The 21516-nt window shown below is 37.2% G+C and overlaps 2 protein-coding genes across 3 annotated transcripts; one reads left to right on the forward strand and one right to left on the reverse strand.

Annotated features, from left to right (window-relative positions):
• The first annotated feature begins 2139 nt into the window (after nucleotides 1-2139).
• On the forward strand, nucleotides 2140-14363 carry EXOSC9 (exosome component 9). Its single transcript, XM_047718348.1, has 12 exons — nucleotides 2140-2302; nucleotides 2647-2741; nucleotides 3444-3563; nucleotides 3700-3802; nucleotides 4703-4840; nucleotides 6638-6720; nucleotides 8034-8166; nucleotides 9214-9302; nucleotides 10350-10496; nucleotides 11333-11517; nucleotides 13747-13825; nucleotides 14219-14363. Exons 1-12 carry the CDS (start codon nucleotides 2237-2239, stop codon nucleotides 14298-14300), a joined length of 1320 nt encoding a protein of 439 aa, XP_047574304.1. The 5' UTR covers nucleotides 2140-2236; the 3' UTR covers nucleotides 14301-14363.
• On the reverse strand, nucleotides 13822-21423 carry CCNA2 (cyclin A2). Of its 2 annotated transcripts, XM_047718349.1 has the most exons (8): nucleotides 20437-21357; nucleotides 19426-19669; nucleotides 18053-18165; nucleotides 17629-17852; nucleotides 16694-16901; nucleotides 16014-16127; nucleotides 15433-15566; nucleotides 13822-15116 (listed from the first exon to the last, which is right to left on the reverse strand). In XM_047718349.1, exons 1-8 carry the CDS (start codon nucleotides 20647-20649, stop codon nucleotides 15068-15070), a joined length of 1299 nt encoding a protein of 432 aa, XP_047574305.1. In that variant the 5' UTR covers nucleotides 20650-21357; the 3' UTR covers nucleotides 13822-15067. The 2 variants fall into 2 exon arrangements, with proteins under 2 accessions (XP_047574305.1, XP_047574306.1); XM_047718350.1 differs by lacking the exon at nucleotides 16014-16127 and having other exon boundaries at nucleotides 20437-21423.
• Nucleotides 21424-21516: the final 93 nt, after the last annotated feature.

Consider the following 21516-nt stretch of genomic DNA (forward strand, 5'->3'; position numbering starts at 1 on the left):
TTCTTACTAAATATGAGATTGTGAAGTAAATATATTTTGTGATGGAATTTAGATGTGGGTGGAGATAGGTTATACATCTTTAACTCCAATAAAAGGCAGATACTGCAATGTTAAAATTATAATAAAATAATAGTGAAAGTAGAAAAGAAAGGTGGAAATTCCAGCGAAGTGGAGAAAAGCAAGGGCAAAGTAATCAAGCAGCAATCTCAGAACAGCAATCTGACACGGCAAATCCAGGTGATTTCAAGAGAAGCCTTTGGCGACCCAAAAAAAAGGAAAGGAAACTAATTGAATAGTTATCCTGTCCAAAACAGATTCTCTCAACTTAACACAAAGTAATTATTTCCAAACTAAAATAGAGAAGCTGAAGTTCACATAGATTACTTAATTTACCCAAAGTCCATGAGAACTGAAGTTTATCTGAAGCCAAACAACACTTTTTCCACTACCAAGGAGCCACCCAGGAAGGACAGACTACATCAATAAAGGCCAACATTTCATTTCTGACAAAAAGAGAAATTAGTAAATGGCCACTAAAAGAACACAAGGATTTAAATGATGAAGTCAGCCAAGAGTTCTGTTGTGAGGTCGTATTATAAAATAACTTACATTGTTAAAAGAACTTGAATGGCCTATACTCTGTAATCCCCTTGCCTATTTTGAAAATCAATCAACTGTCTGAGCATGTGGACATAGTTTCTGTTCACTCCTCCTTCTTCACAATTTCTTTCTCCAGACCACGTTAAGCTCATCCTATCTCATTCTTGACTCCTCTTGCTCCTTTTGCCTGAAACACTTCCTTTTCTCCAGATGATATCATGGCTGCTCCTTCTCATCACTGAGAATTTACTTAACTCAAATGTCAGCTCTATAGAACAACCTCTTTCTGCAACTATCCCTATTAAAATAGCAACCCCATTCTCAGATAGCATTCAGTACACGGACTTGGGTTTTTTTGTGTATGTTTGTTTAAGCTTTTACTGTCTCTTCCAAAGAGAACATAGGTTCCTCAAGGAACAGGATTTTGTCCACCCCTTTTCTCCAGCACTTAAATTATTCTTGCAACACAGAAAGCTGACACACACACACACACACACACACACACACACACACAGTAATTAACTGAGTACCGGGACTGCAAGTGGTACTAACAGACTACATTATATCACTGGTAGGAAAAAGAAAAAAAAAGTGTAAGAAAAGATAAAAGTAGTGGAATGGAGCCTGAAAAGGAATTACAGTGCCTATCCCCTCAGAAACAAATGTTAACAAAACAATATGCAAACACATAGTACTTACTCATTCCAGACACTGTGCTAAGCATTTTACATGTATTAACTCGTTTTCACCCCTCAGAATAGGTTTATCACTCCTACTCTGCAGATGAGTAAAGTGAAGCACATAAGCTAACTAGGCCAGGGTCACAGAACTAGTCAAGGGCAGAGTCAGAATTAGAACCCGGATAGTCTGGAGTTCCTGCTTTTAACTACTTCTTTAGTGCGCCTCTAAAAAAAGCTGAGTGGCTGGCCGCGCTAGCATCCAGTACTTCTATGCCCATAAGTTTATCGGCTTAAAATAACTGGGGAGACTGAAAAAATAAACAACAAATTTTGTTTCAGCTAGTGGTGATTATAACACCGTTAGTTAAGAAGTGCTAATATTTATTCTCAATTCTTGTCAGCTTCTCAAGTCTACGAGATTTCACCTTCAGCCCGCAATAATACCCCACCTCACTGTCTTAAGTTTCTTCTCCTCCCTCATCTCCACTTCGCCCGTTCATTCCAGTGTTTCTCCATTGAAAATGCTCCAAACTCTGCCTCTGCAGCTTTCTGGCCAAATCTCAACTTCCTCTTCTGTATAAAATAACAGTAATACTTGTCTAGCCTACCCCGCTAGAACTGAATAAAGGATGAAATGCGAAAGCCCTATACTGATATTAATTTCTATAACTGATAACTGTTTTGGAGTCCTTTTCTTTCCTACACTTTATGATAAAAGAAACAGACTCTTAAAGCTCAGAAACCCGCCTCCTTGAACATACTGGCTTCTCCTAGTCAGTCCCTCTAGTGCCAACATTGCTTTGAGCTTGCGCACTAGCGACGGGCCCCAGCCTTGGCCGCGGAGCTTTGATGACGTAAATTTCCTGCGCGTCAGAGCGAGCGGGGAGCGCGTGAAGGGGTTCAAGTTCACTTTTCCTAGCGGATTCCGGTGCTAGGGTGTGTTGTGGTCCTACAGCATGAAGGAGACACCACTCTCAAACTGCGAGCGCCGTTTCCTACTCCGCGCCATCGAAGAGAAAAAGGTAAATGGTCCCGGGAACTTCGCGATGCGTGGGCGCTCTGGTCGCACCGCCGCTCGCAGCCTTCCGGTTTGAACGCGCAGAACCCTCGCAGGCCCAGGAAGCCCCTGGAAGGAACCACCGGCGTGTTCCCCCCATCCCTTAAGCATTTTTTTTTTTTTCCCCTCGAGTTGGGTTCAAAAAGCTGGAGTCACACCAGCGACTACGAGTGCTCGGGAACCTAGTTTCCACTTTCCTATGGGGAGTGGTTAGGAATCCACCTATCTCCAAGTGTTTAGCCCTGGCATAGAGTAGCTGCTCAGTAAATAATTGTTGAAGGAATAAAAGAATGAATGTTGTGCTTACAGCGGCTGGATGGCAGACAAACCTATGATTATAGGAACATCAAGATCTCATTTGGAACAGATTATGGGTGCTGTATTGTGGAACTTGGGAAGACAAGGTAACAAAGGATTCAAATTTGATAAAAACTCAATAGGGAGAAGTTTAAAAGAAACTTACTGACTCAGTTGTTCACAAAGCATCTAAGAAGTCTGGACAGACTTCTTTGTTTCGCTGCCAAAATAAGCATATTTTCTTTAATGAGAGATTTTTAAAGAAATTTTAACCATGAATATATCTTTCATCCCGAGTATTGCATAGTTTTCTGATGTCTTTAGGTCATATATACAGCCAGTAGTAATTGCCCTGAATTTATTTTCTGCACCTCCCATTAAGTAGGCCTACTTTTCTCATTTGTCTGACATAAGAATTAGGTTTTTTATTTATTTGAAAGCTGTGAGGATATTGTTCAGATAATGGTGGCCAGCTATGCCATATGAAAACTCTTAAAAAATCACAAGTTTTCATGCTGTCTTGTGTCAATAAATATTTGTTTTAGAAAAAAGTAAAGATCATTGATTTAAAAAAAAAATCTGTGAAATAGTGTTGTAATAAAAGATTTTTTTCTTGTCACTTTTTGTGTATGCCATTATGTTTTATTTCTGTATATATTCTATACTTTATATGTAATTTCAGCCTCTAATGATACATCATACTGAATATGTTGTTAGAGTAAGATCAAAACTTAATTGGTATGTTTTAAATTTATTTTTAATTGAAAAGGATATATATTTAGTTAACAGATTTGTGCTTTATTTTGCAGAGTTCTTGGACAGGTTTCCTGTGAACTTGTTTCTCCAAAGCTCAATAGGGCAACAGAAGGTATTCTTTTTTTTAACCTTGAACTATCTCAGATGGCTGCCCCAGCTTTTGAACCTGGCAGGTACTTAAATCTTTTTTTTTTTTTTTTTTTTTTTTTTAAGCTGCTTTTTAGCCAGAGGAGAACATAACAGCAGTGAGCTATTGTTTTAATGCCTGGTGTTATATTTCATGACATTAGCCCATTCCTATTTTCATAGGCAGTCAGATCTCTTGGTGAAGTTGAATCGACTCTTGGAAAGATGTCTAAGAAATTCGAAGTGTATAGACACTGAATCTCTCTGTGTTGTTGCTGGTGAAAAGGTGGGGATATGCCCAAAATTCTTAATCATAATCTTAGGTTGAGTATTGTTGATTCATGGATTCTTATATCTGTACTTGTATTCTCAGAGCTTCCGTTAATTCAGTTTTATACTGATTCACTTCACTGCAAATGTTCCTGAATGCTACCCTAGAACTTTGTCATCTCTCTCTCTGAAGGGACAAGAAACGTTGGTGAAATTATCAACTTGGATGTGTGTAAAAATGTCTTATTCAAAGAACTTGTTTTTTCATATATTCTGTTTTATTCTGTTCTTTGAGTTGATAGAAGCAGGTAATGTGTTCTTTTTAGGAATGAGGAACTGAAGAACAGATTAAATCCTTCTTTTGTGTAGGTTTATTGATTTATAAGGGCTACACAGGGAGTTAGTGATAGACTGACATTGGAAATGTTACTCTCAATAAATTGTGCTGCATGATAACATTTTAGAACTTTACTCTTGTTTAGGATATTTTGACTATCTTTTTGACTCCAGAGAAGTCACTTTCTACATTATATCATTGAATATGATCCTTCCTATTTGGATTACTTATAGATTATAAGTATTGTCAAGTAAAACCTAAGAGTTTGTGGTTTTTAAGTTGGGAGACAAAATAAAAATATATTTAAGTTTGGGAAGATCTTATAATTGTGCAATGGTTCTACATATTTAGAGTGTATATTTAATTGTTGTCAGGTGACTCACAGAAAGGTAAACTATTGGTACTTCAGATATTGACCTAGCTTAACATTTCTCTTAATACACATTTAAAGATAAAGTAGAAGGAGTAACTGTATATATTAACTATAAGAGAAAAATTTGCATGCAGTGTTACTTTCCTTATGAATAGCCACTGGTTGTGATCAGTTAGGATTTATTTTTGTTTTAAACTTACATTCAGGTTTGGCAGATACGTGTGGACCTACATTTATTAAATCATGATGGGAATATTATTGATGCTGCCAGCATTGCTGCAATTGTAGCCTTGTGTCACTTCCGAAGACCTGATGTCTCTGTCCAAGGAGATGAAGTAACGCTGGTGAGCTCCCATGATTCGAGCCAGGCTTCTCCCTATGAATGAATGAATGAATATCCTTGATGTTCAGGCAACTTGTTATTAGTGAATTCTTTTTGTAGATGGTAATTAAGTATGTTCTGAGATTTGTTGATAAGGCAAAAATGATAAATGGTCAAAATTGTCCCTGAAAACTCTTAAATCTCTTTTATTATAGTGTCTGTCAATAAAAGCATACCCTACCTTGGTTTCCTAGGATAAAACCAGATAACTTTTTCTTAGGATTGAGCATTAGATGAAGCGGTTGGCTTATGTTTAGGAACCACATGTTAGAAATACATGGTTCTCAGCACATTGAGATACTTGTGCTTACTCTGGCAAAAGTCCTTCAGAAACAGCCGGAAGGCTTATTAAAACATATTGCTAGTCTCCACACTCAGACTAGGGTAGCGATAGAACCTACAAATTTGTACTTCTAACAGAGTTCTCGGGTGATACTGATGCTGCCAGTGGAAGGGCCACATTTTGAAAACTATTGACATGTACTGTTTACATTGCCTTTCTCTTCTGCTAAATATGTCAACTTCAATTTATATGAATTCATGCTTGAATAATGAAAGTACACTGTATAGTTTGAGTTTTAAAGTTGTGAAGGAAACATCAGATGCCCACATTTCTGGGCAGTCTTTCTTGTGCTGCTTTTAGGCATTAGACTAGAGTAGACTCTATAAAGACCTAGAAGTAGAGACAAAGATTTATTAATAATAGACATGTTCCTTTAGAAAAGGGAATTGGTGTAAGGAAGTAAGAGAGAGATATCAATTTAAAAATATTGTAGAGTTACTGCTGGTGGCAATGTAGAGTAGTAGTATGGTCACATTGGAAAAGTTTGGCGGTTTCTTAAAAAGTTAAGTATCAACGTACACAGCACAGCAATTCCATGCCTAGGAATCTACTCAGGAGACATGATAGTACATTTTCAGTCAAAGACTTCCATGTGAATGTTCCATGGCAGCGTTATTCATAATAGCCCCAAACTAGCAACAATCCAAATGTTCATCAGCTGGTAAGTCGAAAAACATATATCCATACAGTGGTATATCCATACAGTGGAATGGATGTACATCCATACAGTGGAATGGAGTGGAGTGGAATACTGTTCAGCAGTAAAAAGGACCAAACTAGTGATACATATTCCAAGATGGATGAAATGTGCTAACTTCAAAGGAAGCAACGCAAAATACAAATGCTTAGGGCTGGGAGTGGGAATGAGAAGTGACTGCAAATGGGCTCAAGGAGATTTGGGCAGGAGTGTATTGGAAAGGTCAAAAAACTGTATTGTGGGGGCGCCTGGGTGGCTCAGTGGGTTAAGCCGCTGCCTTCGGCTCAGGTCATGATCTCAGGGTCCTGGGATCGAGTCCCACATAGGGCTCTCTGCTCGGCAGGAAGCCTGCTTCCCTCTCTCTCTCTGCCTGCCTCTCTGCCTACTTGTGATCTCTGTCAAATAAATAAATAAAATCTTAAAAAAAAAAAACTGTATTGTGGTGATAGTTAACATAACTATAAATTGCTACAAAATGATAGATACATACTTAGATGAACAGATTTTATGGTATTTATATGCTAGTAAAGCTTTTTGACATGCATAAAATTTTAAGGAACCCTGAGTGGCAAAGTCAAACAGGTAATTGTGAAAGAATTAATTTAGGTACTCAACTAACGATTAAAGGAAATATGTTTTTATTTTAATATTTGATGTGCATGATATTTTTTATGTTTATAATTCAGTGACTAATTATTGAAGCTTTTATTTTCAAACAGTATACACCTGAAGAGCGAGATCCTGTACCGTTAAGCATCCACCACATGCCGATTTGTGTCAGTTTTGCCTTCTTCCAGCAAGGGTAAGTCTCATTCTTGTCATGGGCTGAAATTGTACATGCAGCTAGGAACTTTTTTGTGCTGTTCAAATGTGCTGTGGACAGATGAATAAACACCTCCTCTAATATTAAAGCACCTTAGGTTTTTTTTTTTTTTCTTTTTTTTGTAAGAGCATTAGTTGGCAAAGAGCTTTCTCAATAGAAGTGACAAATTCTTCTGTAATGAAGAGATTTCACAACACTTTTCATAGGATACTTATAAATTTCCTGTAGTGTGGGTGCTAGAGGTGTACAGGTGTTAATCGAATTGTGTTAGGTTCTAATTCAGGAAAGTAGAGTGAGAATTACTGTGGATTAATGGAAGATGGGACTTTGGAGCTTATTAGAGGAGCAAGTCATAAGGCGGAATGGTTCACAAATGGGATAAATCTAGTTTTCTTCAGCTCTCTAGTAGTTTCTTCACAATTCACTAATTCTTCCTACAACAGAAAAACTGGAGTCATAGGTCCATGTAGCAGTACCTTTAAATGAAAACTTGAGCCTTAAATCTCTTCTGAAACAAAGGGAGATATAAATAAGATATTTTAGCAATTTTATGAATAAAAACTAGGGAATCTTTCAACTTCTAGTCATTATAGTGTAGAATTTCATTAGTGGGAAATAGACCAGCACTGTCCAGTAGAAATACAACATGAGCAATATATGTAATTTAAAATTTTCTAGTAGCTACATTAAAAGTAAAAAGAAACAGGGAAAATTGATTTTGATATATATTTTCTCTTATATGTAAAATATTGTCTTAGTGTATATAGTGTAAAAATTATTCATCAGATATTGTATATTCTTTTATTTCTACTAAATCTTTGGTGTCTGTATTTTTCACATGTATATATCAGCCACATGTGACTAGAGGCCAACATTGGACAATGCAGAAATAGTATTCTTTTAATGATCCATTAGCAGAACCTAGGAGAAAAGAATCTAGGACACACTAGGGGACTTGCCAAATTAACAAATTAATGTAGTTTTTATTGATGAGCAATAAGTCATTTAATGAAAGTGATAGCATTAGGTTTAGATTGTGTACTGTTTAAAGAAAACTAATATGAACTTAAGTGATTTTACTATAATAGCTAGTGATAGCCCCTCAGCATTTATTTTGTCCATAAAAACTATAAATCTCATCTTTTTTTCCCATTAAAGTGATTCACATCCATAGGCTTAGACCTTTACTCTGTTGACTTTTATTAATGCTATCTTTTAAAAATATTCACTATCTTAAAATTGACAAGCGTTTAGCCTCGGATTTAATCAGGTCCAATTAACATTCATTTCAGTACATATTTATTGGTGGATCCCAATGAACGGGAAGAACGTGTAATGGATGGCCTGCTGGTGATTGCCATGAACAAGCATCGAGAGATTTGTACTATCCAGTCCAGTGGTGGGATAATGCTGCTGAAAGATCAAGTTAGTGCTTTGATTAATGTTCTTTTAAGAATAGGTCTCTTCTTTTTAGAAGCTTTTTCTTGTTTTTGTTTTGTTTTGCTTTTTCTTGTTTTATTAACTAAAAAACCATCAAGGATAGCCATCAAGGATATTTTCAGTGATTCTAGGATATGTTAGAATCTGTTGTCAATATTATTACATTGTGTTGACTGGTGACTACAATATATCCTTTCTTTCCAGTGAGAAAAGAGATTCATCTCCTTATTTAAAAAAAAAAAAGGTGTCAAAAGGTAGAAATTAGGTACTCTCAGAAGTTGGGTTTTCAGTAAGCAGCAGTTCACAAATCCAGCTACATATCGGATTCACCTGAAGGCTTCTAGAAAATAGATAGGCATATAGCATATAGCACAGATGGGGAACGGAGACTGCTTTAGTTGAAATTTCAGTTCTGCCTTATGCTAACTGACCTTTTGCAAATGATTTAATATCTTTGTGCCTTGGCTTCTTTATCAGTAAAACAGGAAATAAAAACAGGAATAAAACCGGAATAAAGTTGTTAGGACTGTAAGGATAAATACATGGGTATATTGCACTGTATAGTATATATTAAATGTGCCGTTATTAGTTTCTATGACCAGTATTATGGCCATTACCAGATCCCTATTTCCAGAGATTTTGGTCCATTAGGTCCCTGAGGCCTGGAATCTCTGCTTTATAGTTTCCCCAGGCATACTGCAGCCATGTTTTGAACTAATGTTCTGGGTCACTCACACAGAAGGGTAGTTAGTGCATCCCTGAGTATATAATGTATATCTGTGGCCTTTTCAGTAGTGGTATCTTTTACACTGTCAGAGAAGTTTTGGGGTCTCTTTTCTTAATGTGATATTCCTTCAGATATTTTAAAACAAGTCTCACATTTTGCATTAATTTGTGTTTACATTGTATTTTCATATTTGAAAAGGTCAAGCTTATATTTTAAAGGTAGAAAAACTATTCTCACATTTTTAGTTTTGTTGGAGAAAGCTGTGTGGTTGTCTTTAAAATAACAGAATGCACTTTTATAAATAGGTTTTGAGATGTAGTAAAATAGCTGGTGTGAAAGTACTGGAAATTACAGAGCTAATACAGAAGGCTTTGGAGAATGACCAGAAAGTAAGGTAAGTTTAATTCTTTTTAGCCCTAAATGGTCTTTTTAACAGATTTTTCTGTTAAGGACTTTCTTGCATAAGAGTAACCATATAATTTTCACACTCCCATTTTTCCTTATCTGTTAATCTAAGTTGAATATACAGAAGTGTTATATTGTATTCCAATTTAATCTGTATTGAGAAGCCACATAATATTTTTCTTTTAAAAAAAATCAACATTTTTGGGGCACCTGGGTGGCTTAGTTGATTAAGCACCTCCCATCAACTCAGGTCATGGTCCCAGGATCCTGGGATTGAGCCCTGCATTGGGCTCCCTGTTTAGTGGGGAGTCTGCTTCCGCTTCTGCCCCTCCCCTCTGCTCATGCTTTCTCTCTGGCTCCCTCCCTATTTCAAATAAATGAATACAATCTTCTTTTTTTTTTTTTTAAAAGATTTTATTTATTTATTTGTCTGAGAGACAGAGAGAGTACAGGCAGGCAGAGTGGCAGACAGAGGCAGAGGGACAAGCAGGCTCCCCGCGGAGCAAGGAGCCATTATATGGGACTCGATCCCAGGACACTGGGATCATGACCCAAGCCGAAGGTAGCAGCTTAACTGACTGAGCCACCCAGGCATCCCTAAATGAATAAAATCTTAAAAAAAACAAAGCAAAACAAAACAACAAAAACATTTTCTTTAGAAAAAAGAAAATCTAATAGCTCATTTAACAGAAGCAACACAAACGGGGGTTGGTTCTCTGCTTCTTCTATAACCCACCACTCCAGTGTCATCTGTGGTGTGGGAGGTAATACCTACTTAGTAGGACAGGTTTGAGGATTAGAGAATAATATACTTAAAGCACTTAGCGCTTGCCTGGCACATGTTCCAATAAATTACAGTAACTTATTTCTCTTGATAAGCATAATAAATTGGTGAGGTTAAGTTGGGTCAGCTTTTTTCTCAATGTTTCTCCTCCATCAAAAGGATAAAATGGTTAACTTTTCCCTTCCTTTTCTCTTCCACCTTTTATTCCCCCTTCTCCACCCCTCCCCACCTCCAAATAAAAAACCCACACAGGAAAGAAGGTGGAAAATACGGCTTTGCAGAGTCTATAGCAAGTCAAAGAATCACAGCATTTAAAATGGAAAAGGCCCCTATTGATACCTCTGATGTAGAAGAGAAAGCAGAAGAAATTATTGCTGAAGCTGAACCTCCTTTAGAAGTGTATCTTTATTGGATGGTTTTTTTCAGTAACAACATGATTCATAACACTTTTGGCATTATTAAGAATATGTGAAGGGTGTACATACTGGTTTGTTTTCTGAAACACTGCTTTGTTAGAGAAAACATTGAAGATACAAGACAGTGATTAGTCTTATTGAGTCTGATAAAATTCTTCGGCTATCCTACAAAAACGGAAAATTTTCTATCTTACTCGCCAATTTACAGCATTTTTCTTTGGAAAATTGTTCCTTAATCTCAGTCAAGCACTTTATCTATATATATCTATATATCTATCTAATCTCAGTCAAGCACTTTATATCTATTACACATTGTTCTTAGAAATTAATTAATTATTCATCCATTCGCCACATTTATTACTGCAACTGTTGAGAGCCAGTATGTCTTAATACTTCTCACTATTGTTTCCATAAAATCTTACCTGAGTTAACGTTTTTTCTTTCTTTTTGTTCAGCCACCCATAGCATAGCTACTAGTGAAATTTTTTTGCACAAACTTGATGCACTCTTCATTCTTTTTTTTTTTTTTTTTTTTTAAGATTTTATTTATTTACTTGACAGAGAGAGATCACAAGCAGGCAGAGAGGCAGGCAGAGAGAGAGAGAGAGGGGGAAGCAGGCTCCCCGCTGAGCAGAGAGCCTGATGCGGGACTCGATCCCAGGACCCTGAGATCATGACCTGAGCCGAAGGCAGCAGCCTAACCCACTGAGCCACCCAGGCGCCCCTGCACTCTTCATTCTTAAAACTTTTTCTCTCATCTTTTTCAACACTGAACCAAATGGCAGTATTTTTGTTACTCAGTTTCCTTAACTTGTTAAGTGTTTCTAATCCTGTGCTTTGGACTCCTGGAACTGCCCAAATTGGAGAGGGAGTAGAGAACTCCTGGGGTGATCTTGAAGACTCTGAGAAGGAAGAGGAAGATGAAGATGGCACTGATGAAGCAATCATTCTTGATAGTATAAAAATGGACACTGGAGTAGAAGTCTCCAATATTGGAAGCCAAGGTAGGTAACACTATTTATGGCTTTTATGTAATTACATATATTATATATACATAATACATATACCTTCCTTTTTTTGGGATCTTAATTTTATATTCCTCTAAAAGAGGGGCTAAAATTTTGTGGCTTCAATTTCAGTTAAACAGTTGATGCTAATTACAGAATTAATTCCAATTCTTTTCTAAAAGAACATGCTTTGTGAAGTAGTAGTACTCTGGCATATAGTGGCATTTTAGTTAAAAAAAATTTTTTTTCTTTTATATGTAGATGTGAGCCAGTTTTAAAGGGATGAGTTCCTTAAGTTCGTTCCTGCTTGCCATTTTTTCTTTGTAGTGTCTAGATTCAAACATAAAAAGCCCATATCATAACATACATTAGAGCTGTCCAAATAGAACTGTAATGTTAGAAGTGTTCTATGCATACACTGTTTAATAAATATAATAGCCACTAGCCACATGCAGATATGAAGCATTTGAAATGTGGTTTGTGACAGAAGAATGGGATTCTAAATTTTAATTTTAGTTAATATAAAATTAAATAGCTATATATGGCTATTATTAGAGCAGTATTAGAACATACAGAACTCTAGAATCACCTGGAATAATGGTAGTCCTAGGTGTTCTTTGCATCCTGAAAGCTGTAGAACTAGAAAAAATTGTTTTTAACCTGTGGATATTTTTACTGTCCAGAAAACCAAATTCTTGCTTGGCCCATTATAATCATAAATTGGGTTTTTCAAACCCAAACCATACAAGGATCAATGTAGCAAGTAGGCTGGCAGAGAACTAAAGGGTATATTTACTAAATCTGGCTGAAAAAAATAGTGAAGGTGATAGTTTAGGTACGTAATGTACATACCTGCCTTCCTTCAAGGAATGAGATTAATTACCTATAAATATTACTGAGAGCCTGCTGAGGTTTTTTGTAAGGGGGGAAAAATTGCCTCTTGATTGGGAGCCTTATTCAGCTTTCCTAGTGGTTACTTCTGTTTGGTATTATTTTTTTAGACCATGTTCCATGTATTTATTTACTATATATTTATACCAATATAAGCTTAAACACAGGGACTGTGAATCAATCTTTAGAATTTTTTCATGTCATCAGCCACATTTTTAAATGCTACATAGAATTCTAGCTTTGACAATAACTAGGTTGGCTTAATAATATTCCCTTATTGATAAATGTTACCATTTTGTTATAGAGCTACAGTAAAACATCTTAGCATATGCCTCTTTATATATTTGTAAAATATTTTTCTAAGATTAGTAAGATTAATAGCTAAACATTCAGTTACTGCTTTGAAGAGTAATATTTTCAACTGAATAATGAAAATGGACCCAAGATAATTGGGAGGATGAAGCAGGTAAAGCCTTTCTAAAGCACATCAACACGAGAAACAAATTGAAAACTCAAAGATTGATATGCCACCTGGGAAAAGGGTTAATTCACACTTTATATACATCATTAACTAAGGCTCAGAAGAAAAACTGGCAAAAGATACAAAGTAATTCTCAAGTACAAATGGCCAGTAACATATTTCATGAGCAACCTTACTAGTAATAAAGGAAATAAATTGAAAGCAAAAAGGGATGTTTTCTCACTATAATATCAGACAGTATTAAAAACTAGGGCACCTGGGTGGTTCAGGTTAAGTGCGTGACTCCTTGATTTTTGCTCAGGTCATGATCTCAGGGTCATGGCCATCAAGCACTAGTTAGGGCTCCGTGCTGAATGTGGAGGCTGCTTGTCCCTCTCCCTGCTTGTGCTTTTTTTCTCCCTCTCAAACAAAATCTTAAAAACAAAACAAACCACCATTGGCAAGGGTGCATAGGAAAATGAGTTTTTAATAAAAATTCAAAGAGTATTTTGGGTGGATTTGGCTAAATATTTTTTAAAATGTATATACCTCTTGACATAATAATTCTCTTTCTAGGTATTTTCCTTCCAGTGTTGTTTATAATAGGGAGAAGCTGTATAGACTTTCCCCCCTATTATGACATGACAAAATGGTCATATAATTACAGAATTTTTAGGAAATAAAGTATGTGTTATTTTTCAGAGCTCCAGGGAGTTACTTCAGGGAAGGAGAAAACAAGTAGTTCTGTAAGCCTCTACTCAAGAGTAGTTGGGACTGTTTGTATGGAAATAGAATTTTAGAACTGCTGACATAAACCCATGTAGAAATTTTCCAAGATATTATACTTATATTGTTTCCTCAACATTTTCTTAAAGATGCCCCTATAGTACTCTCAGACAGTGAAGAAGAAGAAATGATCATTTTAGAACCAGACAAGAACCCAAAGAAAATAAGGTAACAAAGTTATGGTTTATTTCAAATGTACACACATAACTCAAGACTTCTCTGGTTTTATTCTCATCTTATCCTACTATAACCAAAGACACACACACCCCCCCTCCCCTTTTTTTTTTTTGAAATCCAGCTCTTCCTTCTTGGTTTCTTCAAACTGAGATTTAACAACAGGATCTAATTCTATAAAACTGTATAGATGGCCTTTTAAGGTCACTGGATTTTATTCTTAGTTGGCAAATGTTATATATTCTCCTGGGGAAAAAAAAAAAAAGGTCTCCCATTTTGGTAGTCCAGACTTAGAACGAGCAAAATGGTGTAAGTCTGGTAAACCATCCATTGTATCGGCTTTATAGTGCTAATACTGTTAGTAACTTTAATTTATTTTATTCACAGAACACAGACCATCAGTGCAAAACAAGAAGCACCAAGTAAAAAGCCAGTGAGAAAAAGAAAAAAGAAGAGAGCTGCTAATTGAAGCTCACATAGTTGTATATTTGTGTATATAACTATTAAAAGGATATTTATTCAGTGCTCATAACTTGAGTATTTTTCTATTCACAAATCCATTATAAAATCTAGTCGATTCTTTATATGATTTTTTACATTGTCCTTTAAAATAAACCTCTGAACAACTTAGTGGGTTTTAAATAATTGTCACTTCAGTAAAGTGGAAAAGTGGAGGAGGAATGAAACAGCATTTTCATAGTGTGTATAAAGGGCTGAAAGATTCTCAGGATCATCACAACTGATAAATAAGTATAGATTTATTCCACATATGCTTAGATTATGCTCAAGTCACCAAATTGATCCAGTTCCTTAAGAAAAATGAATGCTCAAACTTTTATCTGTTTTCGTAAAACTATTTTTCAATTTCAGGAGAAGCCTTCCCAGTTCCCTTCTACAGTAAATCAAAATAATTCTTCAGAGTGATATCATAAAGTCAAATCAGATTTGACTTACAAAAACCAAATTTTCCAAATCCATTTATTAGTTCTTATTCTTACTGTGCTGACAGCTGGCATTATTAATACTTTAACAAAACCACTTAAAATTAGCCAAATATCTAAGATAGTTACATGTACAAAAGATATACAAATTAAAACCATTTAAAAAGTAATAGATACCATAATTTGTACTTGACCATAACGCTATTCAGAAATGATTGTAAAATTAAAACCTTACAAAAACTGTACATCATATACTTTGATTTACATTTTAGAAAACAAAAGCAGTCTTTCACTGTTACACATTTAGTGTCTCTGGTGGGTTGAGGAGAGAAACACCATGATACCTGTAAGTAGGAAAAAAACTCAGTAAATATTCATTGGGTAAAGATCATGGAATACAGAAATGCTGTTTCTATTCTGATTGAAATTAATGGTTATAGAATCATTGGTCCACAAAACATGCAAGCATGCCCCGTTCTCCCCTTTTCTCCCTCAAATGCAAGACATAAAGCATAACTACAACCCACTCAAAACACCTGGCTACAAGGAGCCTGTGCCTGTTTTGTGAATCCTTTGATAAAGTTAAAATGTCAAGGATCTCAATCATGTGGTGGCCTGAAAAAGCAAGCTTCTTTAATATCTATTAATGTTAATTCTTACTTTGAACTTTTATATTTTTCTCTTATTGACTGTTGTGCATGCTGTGGTGCTCTGAGGTAGGTCTGGTGAAGGTCCATGAGACAAGGCTTAAGACTTTCCAAGGTATATCCAGTCTTTTGAACTAAAGATTCAGGCTGCAGAGAAGGGAGTAGAAAACCACTGAGTTTTGTTTTTAGTAACACACACTAAATACAGTGAGGTAGTATTGGCATTAAACTTGAGTTTTGTTAAATTTCAAGACTTAACACCTCCAACTAGCAAATCTTCCAGATTTCTCAAGCCCTTATTCCATCTTTTATGCTGACTTTGATCAGTTTTTACTACTTTCCCTGCCAACAGCAGGTCTTACGGTCCTAATTCTTTAAGCACACCTTTCAAACCCAAGAATAACAAAGCTTTCTACCTAACAAGCAAACGTATGTTACTAAACAAGGCACTTTAAACAGCACAGATTTTTTGAACGTTTTTTTCCAGGTAGCTACCTCTATACCAGCAACACTTGTATATAAGTTATCTAACTTATCTGGCAGAAATAAAATTTAAGTTGCAAGACAGATGTGTGAGGACATGGTGATACATACCCAGCTCTGTCCTGTGACTGTGTAGAGTGCTAAATGAAAAGCTGCTGCAGCTATAACTGATGGCAGATACTTTAGATAAGGGTCAGCATCTATGAGACTTAATTCTCCCAAAAACTGGAATGAAAAAGCAAATATACTTTTTGGTCACAAGAGCTCTAGAATTCAAGCCTCAAATTTTCCCCTTCTGCCCTAATACGTTCCTGTCTTTAAGGCTGGCTCTATGGCAGGGCACCTGGGTGACTCAGTTAAATGTCTGCCTTCGGCTCTGGTCATGATCCCAGGGTTCTGGGGTCAAGCCCCACATCGGGAATCCCTGCTTAGTGGGGAGTCTGCTTTTCCCTCCTTCTCTGTGCTCTCTCTTTCTCAAAGAAATAAAATCTTTAAAAGGCTGGCTCTATGGCAGCCAAAGGAAAAAAAGTCCCATAACCTTATCTGTCCTCATCCTATACTTTTTCCTCTTCCAATAATTTTTAAAACAACTCTTCTGGCTACCATTTCTTAGACTTCATCCTCATACCACTTTCCTTAGTATTTCCCAATTCATGTTATCTTCGGCCAGTGGTAGGCTCTCTTTATACTGCAACACTAATTTGTCCCCAAAACACTAAATCCCTTGACCAAAGCTATATAATTAAGCTGTGTGACCTAAGACTCTTCATTCAACAAATGAAAGAACTTACCATTGCTAAACTTTCAACTTTGCAGTTGGCAGAATGCTGGTGCAGAAAGTATTGAGTAAGAAACTGATTTACTGTTGGTGCAGCTAGATCAAAAGCAAGCACTTTCAAAACTAGGTGCTCCATTCTCAGGACCTGTTTCTTGGTATAGGTATCATCTGTAATGTACACAAACTCTGCTACTTCTGGGGGGTATATTTCTTCAAACTTTCTACAATGAAAAAAGTTGTAAGTAATCAGTCCTTCCAAAAAGAGAAGCAAGCTGTTTATCTAATTCTGAAATCCCTTTAGCATGAAGTATGTCCAAAACCTACACTCCAATTTCCTGTTTGCCCTGGTACTTGACCATTTCCAGCAGAGCTAGATAAATGCTAACTAAAAGACCCAAATCCATCCAGGACTTGGGATTTTTTCCCAATGCAGTCAAAAGATATAAGAAAGAGATAAGAAAATTCCAAGATGGGAATAATGCCAGAGTTTATTACCACGTAACTGAAAATTTAGGAAATTCTTAGTAAAATAAACATTTTTAGTTTTTTAATGTATTTAATTTCCATGGGAGAAGATAAATTCTTTAAATTTATTTTAATAAATTAATTAAAAAATAATTTAATACATATTTTTTAATAAAGATTTTATGCCAGAAAGGCACTTTTTGATGGAAGGGACCACACTTTCAAACTTGGTAATCTACTCTGAGTTTATTAAAATGTAGCCAGTCTCTCATCTTCATTCAAGAAGGTCCCCTGGAATCTAGATCTGGGAAGATTAATATCCTAAATTAGTTTCACATACTGTTTCATATTGCTACCCCTAAAGTAGTCTCTGACTTTCTGCCTTGTGTTTTTTATTAAAATGCTACAATCTTAAAAATCACAACTTCTTCCCTACACAAAAAGGTATCAATCACTTAATCCAACAAACGAAGCTGAACTTACGAGGCCAACAGCATAGCAGCAGTGCCCACAAGCTGAAGCTTTCCTCTCAACACAGACATCGATGAAAGGAACCGATCAATGTAGTTCACAGCCAAGTGCAGGGTCTCATTCTGTAGTTTATATTCTTCTCCTACTTCAACTAACCAGTCCACAAGGATAGCCCTCATACTGTTAGTGATGTCTGGCTGTTTCTTCATGTAACCCACTTTAGGCTTACATTTTACCTGTTGAGAAAGTTACTTAGTATAATGTTAAAATTGCAATTAGATTATTCTACCATTAACAAAGATGCTACATACCAGAAACATAAGTATAACATTACAATAATTCACTAGCAGTTAAAGAACTTAAAAACATCCTCTCAGTTTCATTTTGCCACAATGAATAAACAACAGTATAAAAACTGGATTCTAAGAGCTCTTACCTCCATTTCCCTAAGGTATGTGTGAATGTCCTCATGGTAGTCTGGGACTTCATTGACACTCAATGGCTTTTCATCTTCTAACACAATTGAAATATCCATAGTATGCGGTGACTCTGGAAGAATATAAAAGTATGATTAAGTTCATTGTTTAATTTTCTAATTAATGTAATGGCCAAAACTGATTGCCCTTGTAAAGTGTCCCATACAAAAGCATTTTTTTCATCCAGCTAAAAAGGGCTTCTCATGACAAAGTACATAGAATATTTCACTCTGGCTTTAGTACCTCTGTCCACTTGGTTTTAATCAACAAGAGAAAATACTAATAGGCCATTAAAAAGAAAGTGCATTTGAAAATGTATTATGTTAAAGTATGATTCATATTCCATGAAGGAGAAGAGAAGATAGCACAGTGACCCTATGAAGACACAGTTAAAATCCAAGTTTTGTGATAGTATGTACTATTTACCCCAAGAGTTTACAGACCACAAAGTCTGATAAATTCAGAGTACAAATGTAGCAATAACTAGGAGGGCTAAAGTGTCAAAGAAAATTAGGTTTGTTATGAGCTGTTCCAACAAATTAGCACTACAATCAACAAGTGTTCCGTATTTTATCATTTTAAATGACCCTTTGAGGCAAGGAATATCATTCATTACTCTTTTCACTTCAAGGTTCATTTGAGGTTAAAACTTGTTACAAATTTTCAATAAAAATACAAAAATTACTTTATTTCTAAAGGATTTTCCTGCTACTCCCAGACCACTTCCCACAAAAGAACTAAAACCTAAATGAGACTGAACTTAATGAGTTATCAGTGACTCGACAGATCTATGGTAAAGAAGTTGCACAAACTGCTGGCAGACCTTTCTTTATAGCAGCTACTTTATTTTATATGTGATTAACTGCAAACAGCCATAATTGAACTCTTGACTCACAGGATAGTGTCCCTCTCTGGTAACAGACTACATTTACAGAAAATTTTAAAGCCATAAGAGACGTTAGATATCACAATATTGAAAGGTATATCCTATTCAAATATTCTCTGAAGTGATATGTACAAAGTGAGTTTTATCAGTACAACTGAAATCTATTCTCCCAAGTAAGGAAGGTGTTTGAGATCTACTTAAACTGATGTGATTGGTAGTATACCGGTAAGGGAGGAGCACCCAATTAGGATTTATAGGTCACTAGGTTGTATTAGCTGTGAGATCTAAGGTAAGTCACACACTTTCTAAACTTTGTTACATTAAAGCAATTTCATTAAGTAGTAAGGATCAGGGAAGATAATGTCTTAAAATGCAAAATATCATTAATTCAGCCTATTTAATAATTATGATTATATTGATTTGATATAGATGTTCTTTAAAACTTACCAAAACTACCATCCATTGGATAATCAAGAGGTACCAGTGGTTTTCTTGGTCCAGGTAAAGTAATAGCTGAATTAAAAGCCAGTACATTTTCATGTTCTGTTTTTTTAGATTCAGCTGGCCTCTTCTGAGTCTCTTGTTCTGCTTCATCCACATGAATGGTAAATGCAGGCTGTTTACTGTTTGCTTTCCAGGGAGGAACAGTGACATGTTCATCATTTACAGGAAGATCCTTAAGAGGAGCAACCTAAAAAGAAATAAATATCTGGCTTTGAGCCCATTAAATGGAGTTTTGCTTTCTTCCCCTTAGGGGTCTCAGTTTCTGTTTTCATTCCCAAATACTCTCAGGAAGTTAAACTACCTGGGACAAAATCCAGGCAGTAAAGTTTGAGTGGCTGAAGAAAGGGATATTCAAATTCCTTACAGGCATTCCTACATAAGTTATAGAAAGAATCACACCAAGTGACATTATGTAAAACTAATCAAGGCTACAAGATGAGGGGAATGGCAGGCTGAAAGATGACAAGTTTAGGAGAGCCGGCTAAGAGGTGTTGGTTCACCACTTTCGCCCCAGGGTGGAGCAACAGAGCAAATCCGGTAAAATGGCGGAATTTACTAAAAGCAAAATATTTTTTATACCCTTTACTAAAATAGAGGTAATCTTAACTATATGGAAAGCAGGAAGGGGGTCCAGATCCCAGGGCAGTGCCTAGTGTTTAAAGAGGCGAGAAAAGCGCGGACACACGTAGGGTTTGGTTTGACCTTATCTATAGAAAAATATCCCCAATAAAGAGCAGATAAGCAGCAAAACACAGCGCGACGAAGAGAGCAATGGGAGAGAAGCTATAAGTGGCATCGCACATGCCAGAAAACTGGGGACCAAGGGGATTCTAGACCCAGGCCTCCCTTAAAAAGGCTCGGAAGATACATTCTCGCCACGCTCCTTGGCCTGCTAAACCTCGTGCAAAACTCCCGCTCCGCCCTCCCTCCCGCAGACATCGCTCATTTCTTTACCCGTCGTGTTTTGGGCCTCTGCTGCGGCGCTGGAACGCGCGGGTTCCCGGCCTTCAGTACCGCCAGCCCCGCCCGGGTCCGTGGCTGCTGGGCGGGCACCGCCTTCTCAGGGTTGATGTTCTCCTGGTCCTCTTGGAGCGCCGTATGCTGCAATGTTAGCAGCGATGAGCCCGCCTCGCGGGTCGCAGGACCGGACTCGGAGCTGCCCAACATCACTGCTCCCGGGGTTGCGGCGGGATCAGCCAGCGGCGCCAAGCAGCGTGTACTCCGTCCCGCCGACCCCACCGAGAAATGCTCCAATCGTAGCCAGCCGCCACAGCCTGGGCCAGCCTGCTCTCGGGATCGCGCAGTTCCGAAGAGGTTGTGAAAGGCGTAGGCAGGAACTCTCGGGCGTGGAGGGCTAAAGACGCCCCCAAGATGTAGCGAGCAGCCCGCCGGAGCGGCGGCTGTTCGTGCAGTTCAAGTATCCCGCGACTATTGAAATGGGCCAATGGGGAGGGCCGATGCCCGTGACGTCAGTCACGGCGACACGGTCGCAGGCGAATGAAGGCCGCCGCGAAGGCCACAGAGCAGGGGTGGAGTTCCGCCGAACGGCGGCGGGAGGAAAAACGCCTGCGCCGGCCGAAGAGGCGGGGCCTGAGTTTCTGGTGACTTTAAACTGGGCCGCTAGGTGATCTCTGGACTCTGGGAAAGGGTTGTCTCTAGAATAAACTGAGTTAAACTTCAGCAATTGCTAGTGGGCCGCCCCAGCTTAACGTTAGCCCTGGGACCTTCAATGAGCTTAACTGGTTTCCAAAGCTCTAAAATCTGACCCAGCCACTAACTGGCCTGGTAGTCTTAATCTGGTTATTCAAGGTCTCTGATTCTTAGTTTTCTTACTATTAATTGAGAGTAAAAATATCTACATGTCATATGACTGTCACGATAATATAATGTGCACAAATCATTAACACGCTGCTCACGTAGTAACTAATACCCAAATGGCTATTTATAATGTCATCTTTTCATTTAGGCATTTCTTCAGTCATGCCTTGGAATTTCCCTAATGAAGATGCAATGAGGGAAGATGCCACCTTGAAC

Source organism: Lutra lutra, chromosome 2 (genome assembly GCF_902655055.1).
Source record: "Lutra lutra chromosome 2, mLutLut1.2, whole genome shotgun sequence".
Lineage (NCBI taxonomy): Eukaryota > Metazoa > Chordata > Mammalia > Carnivora > Mustelidae > Lutra > Lutra lutra.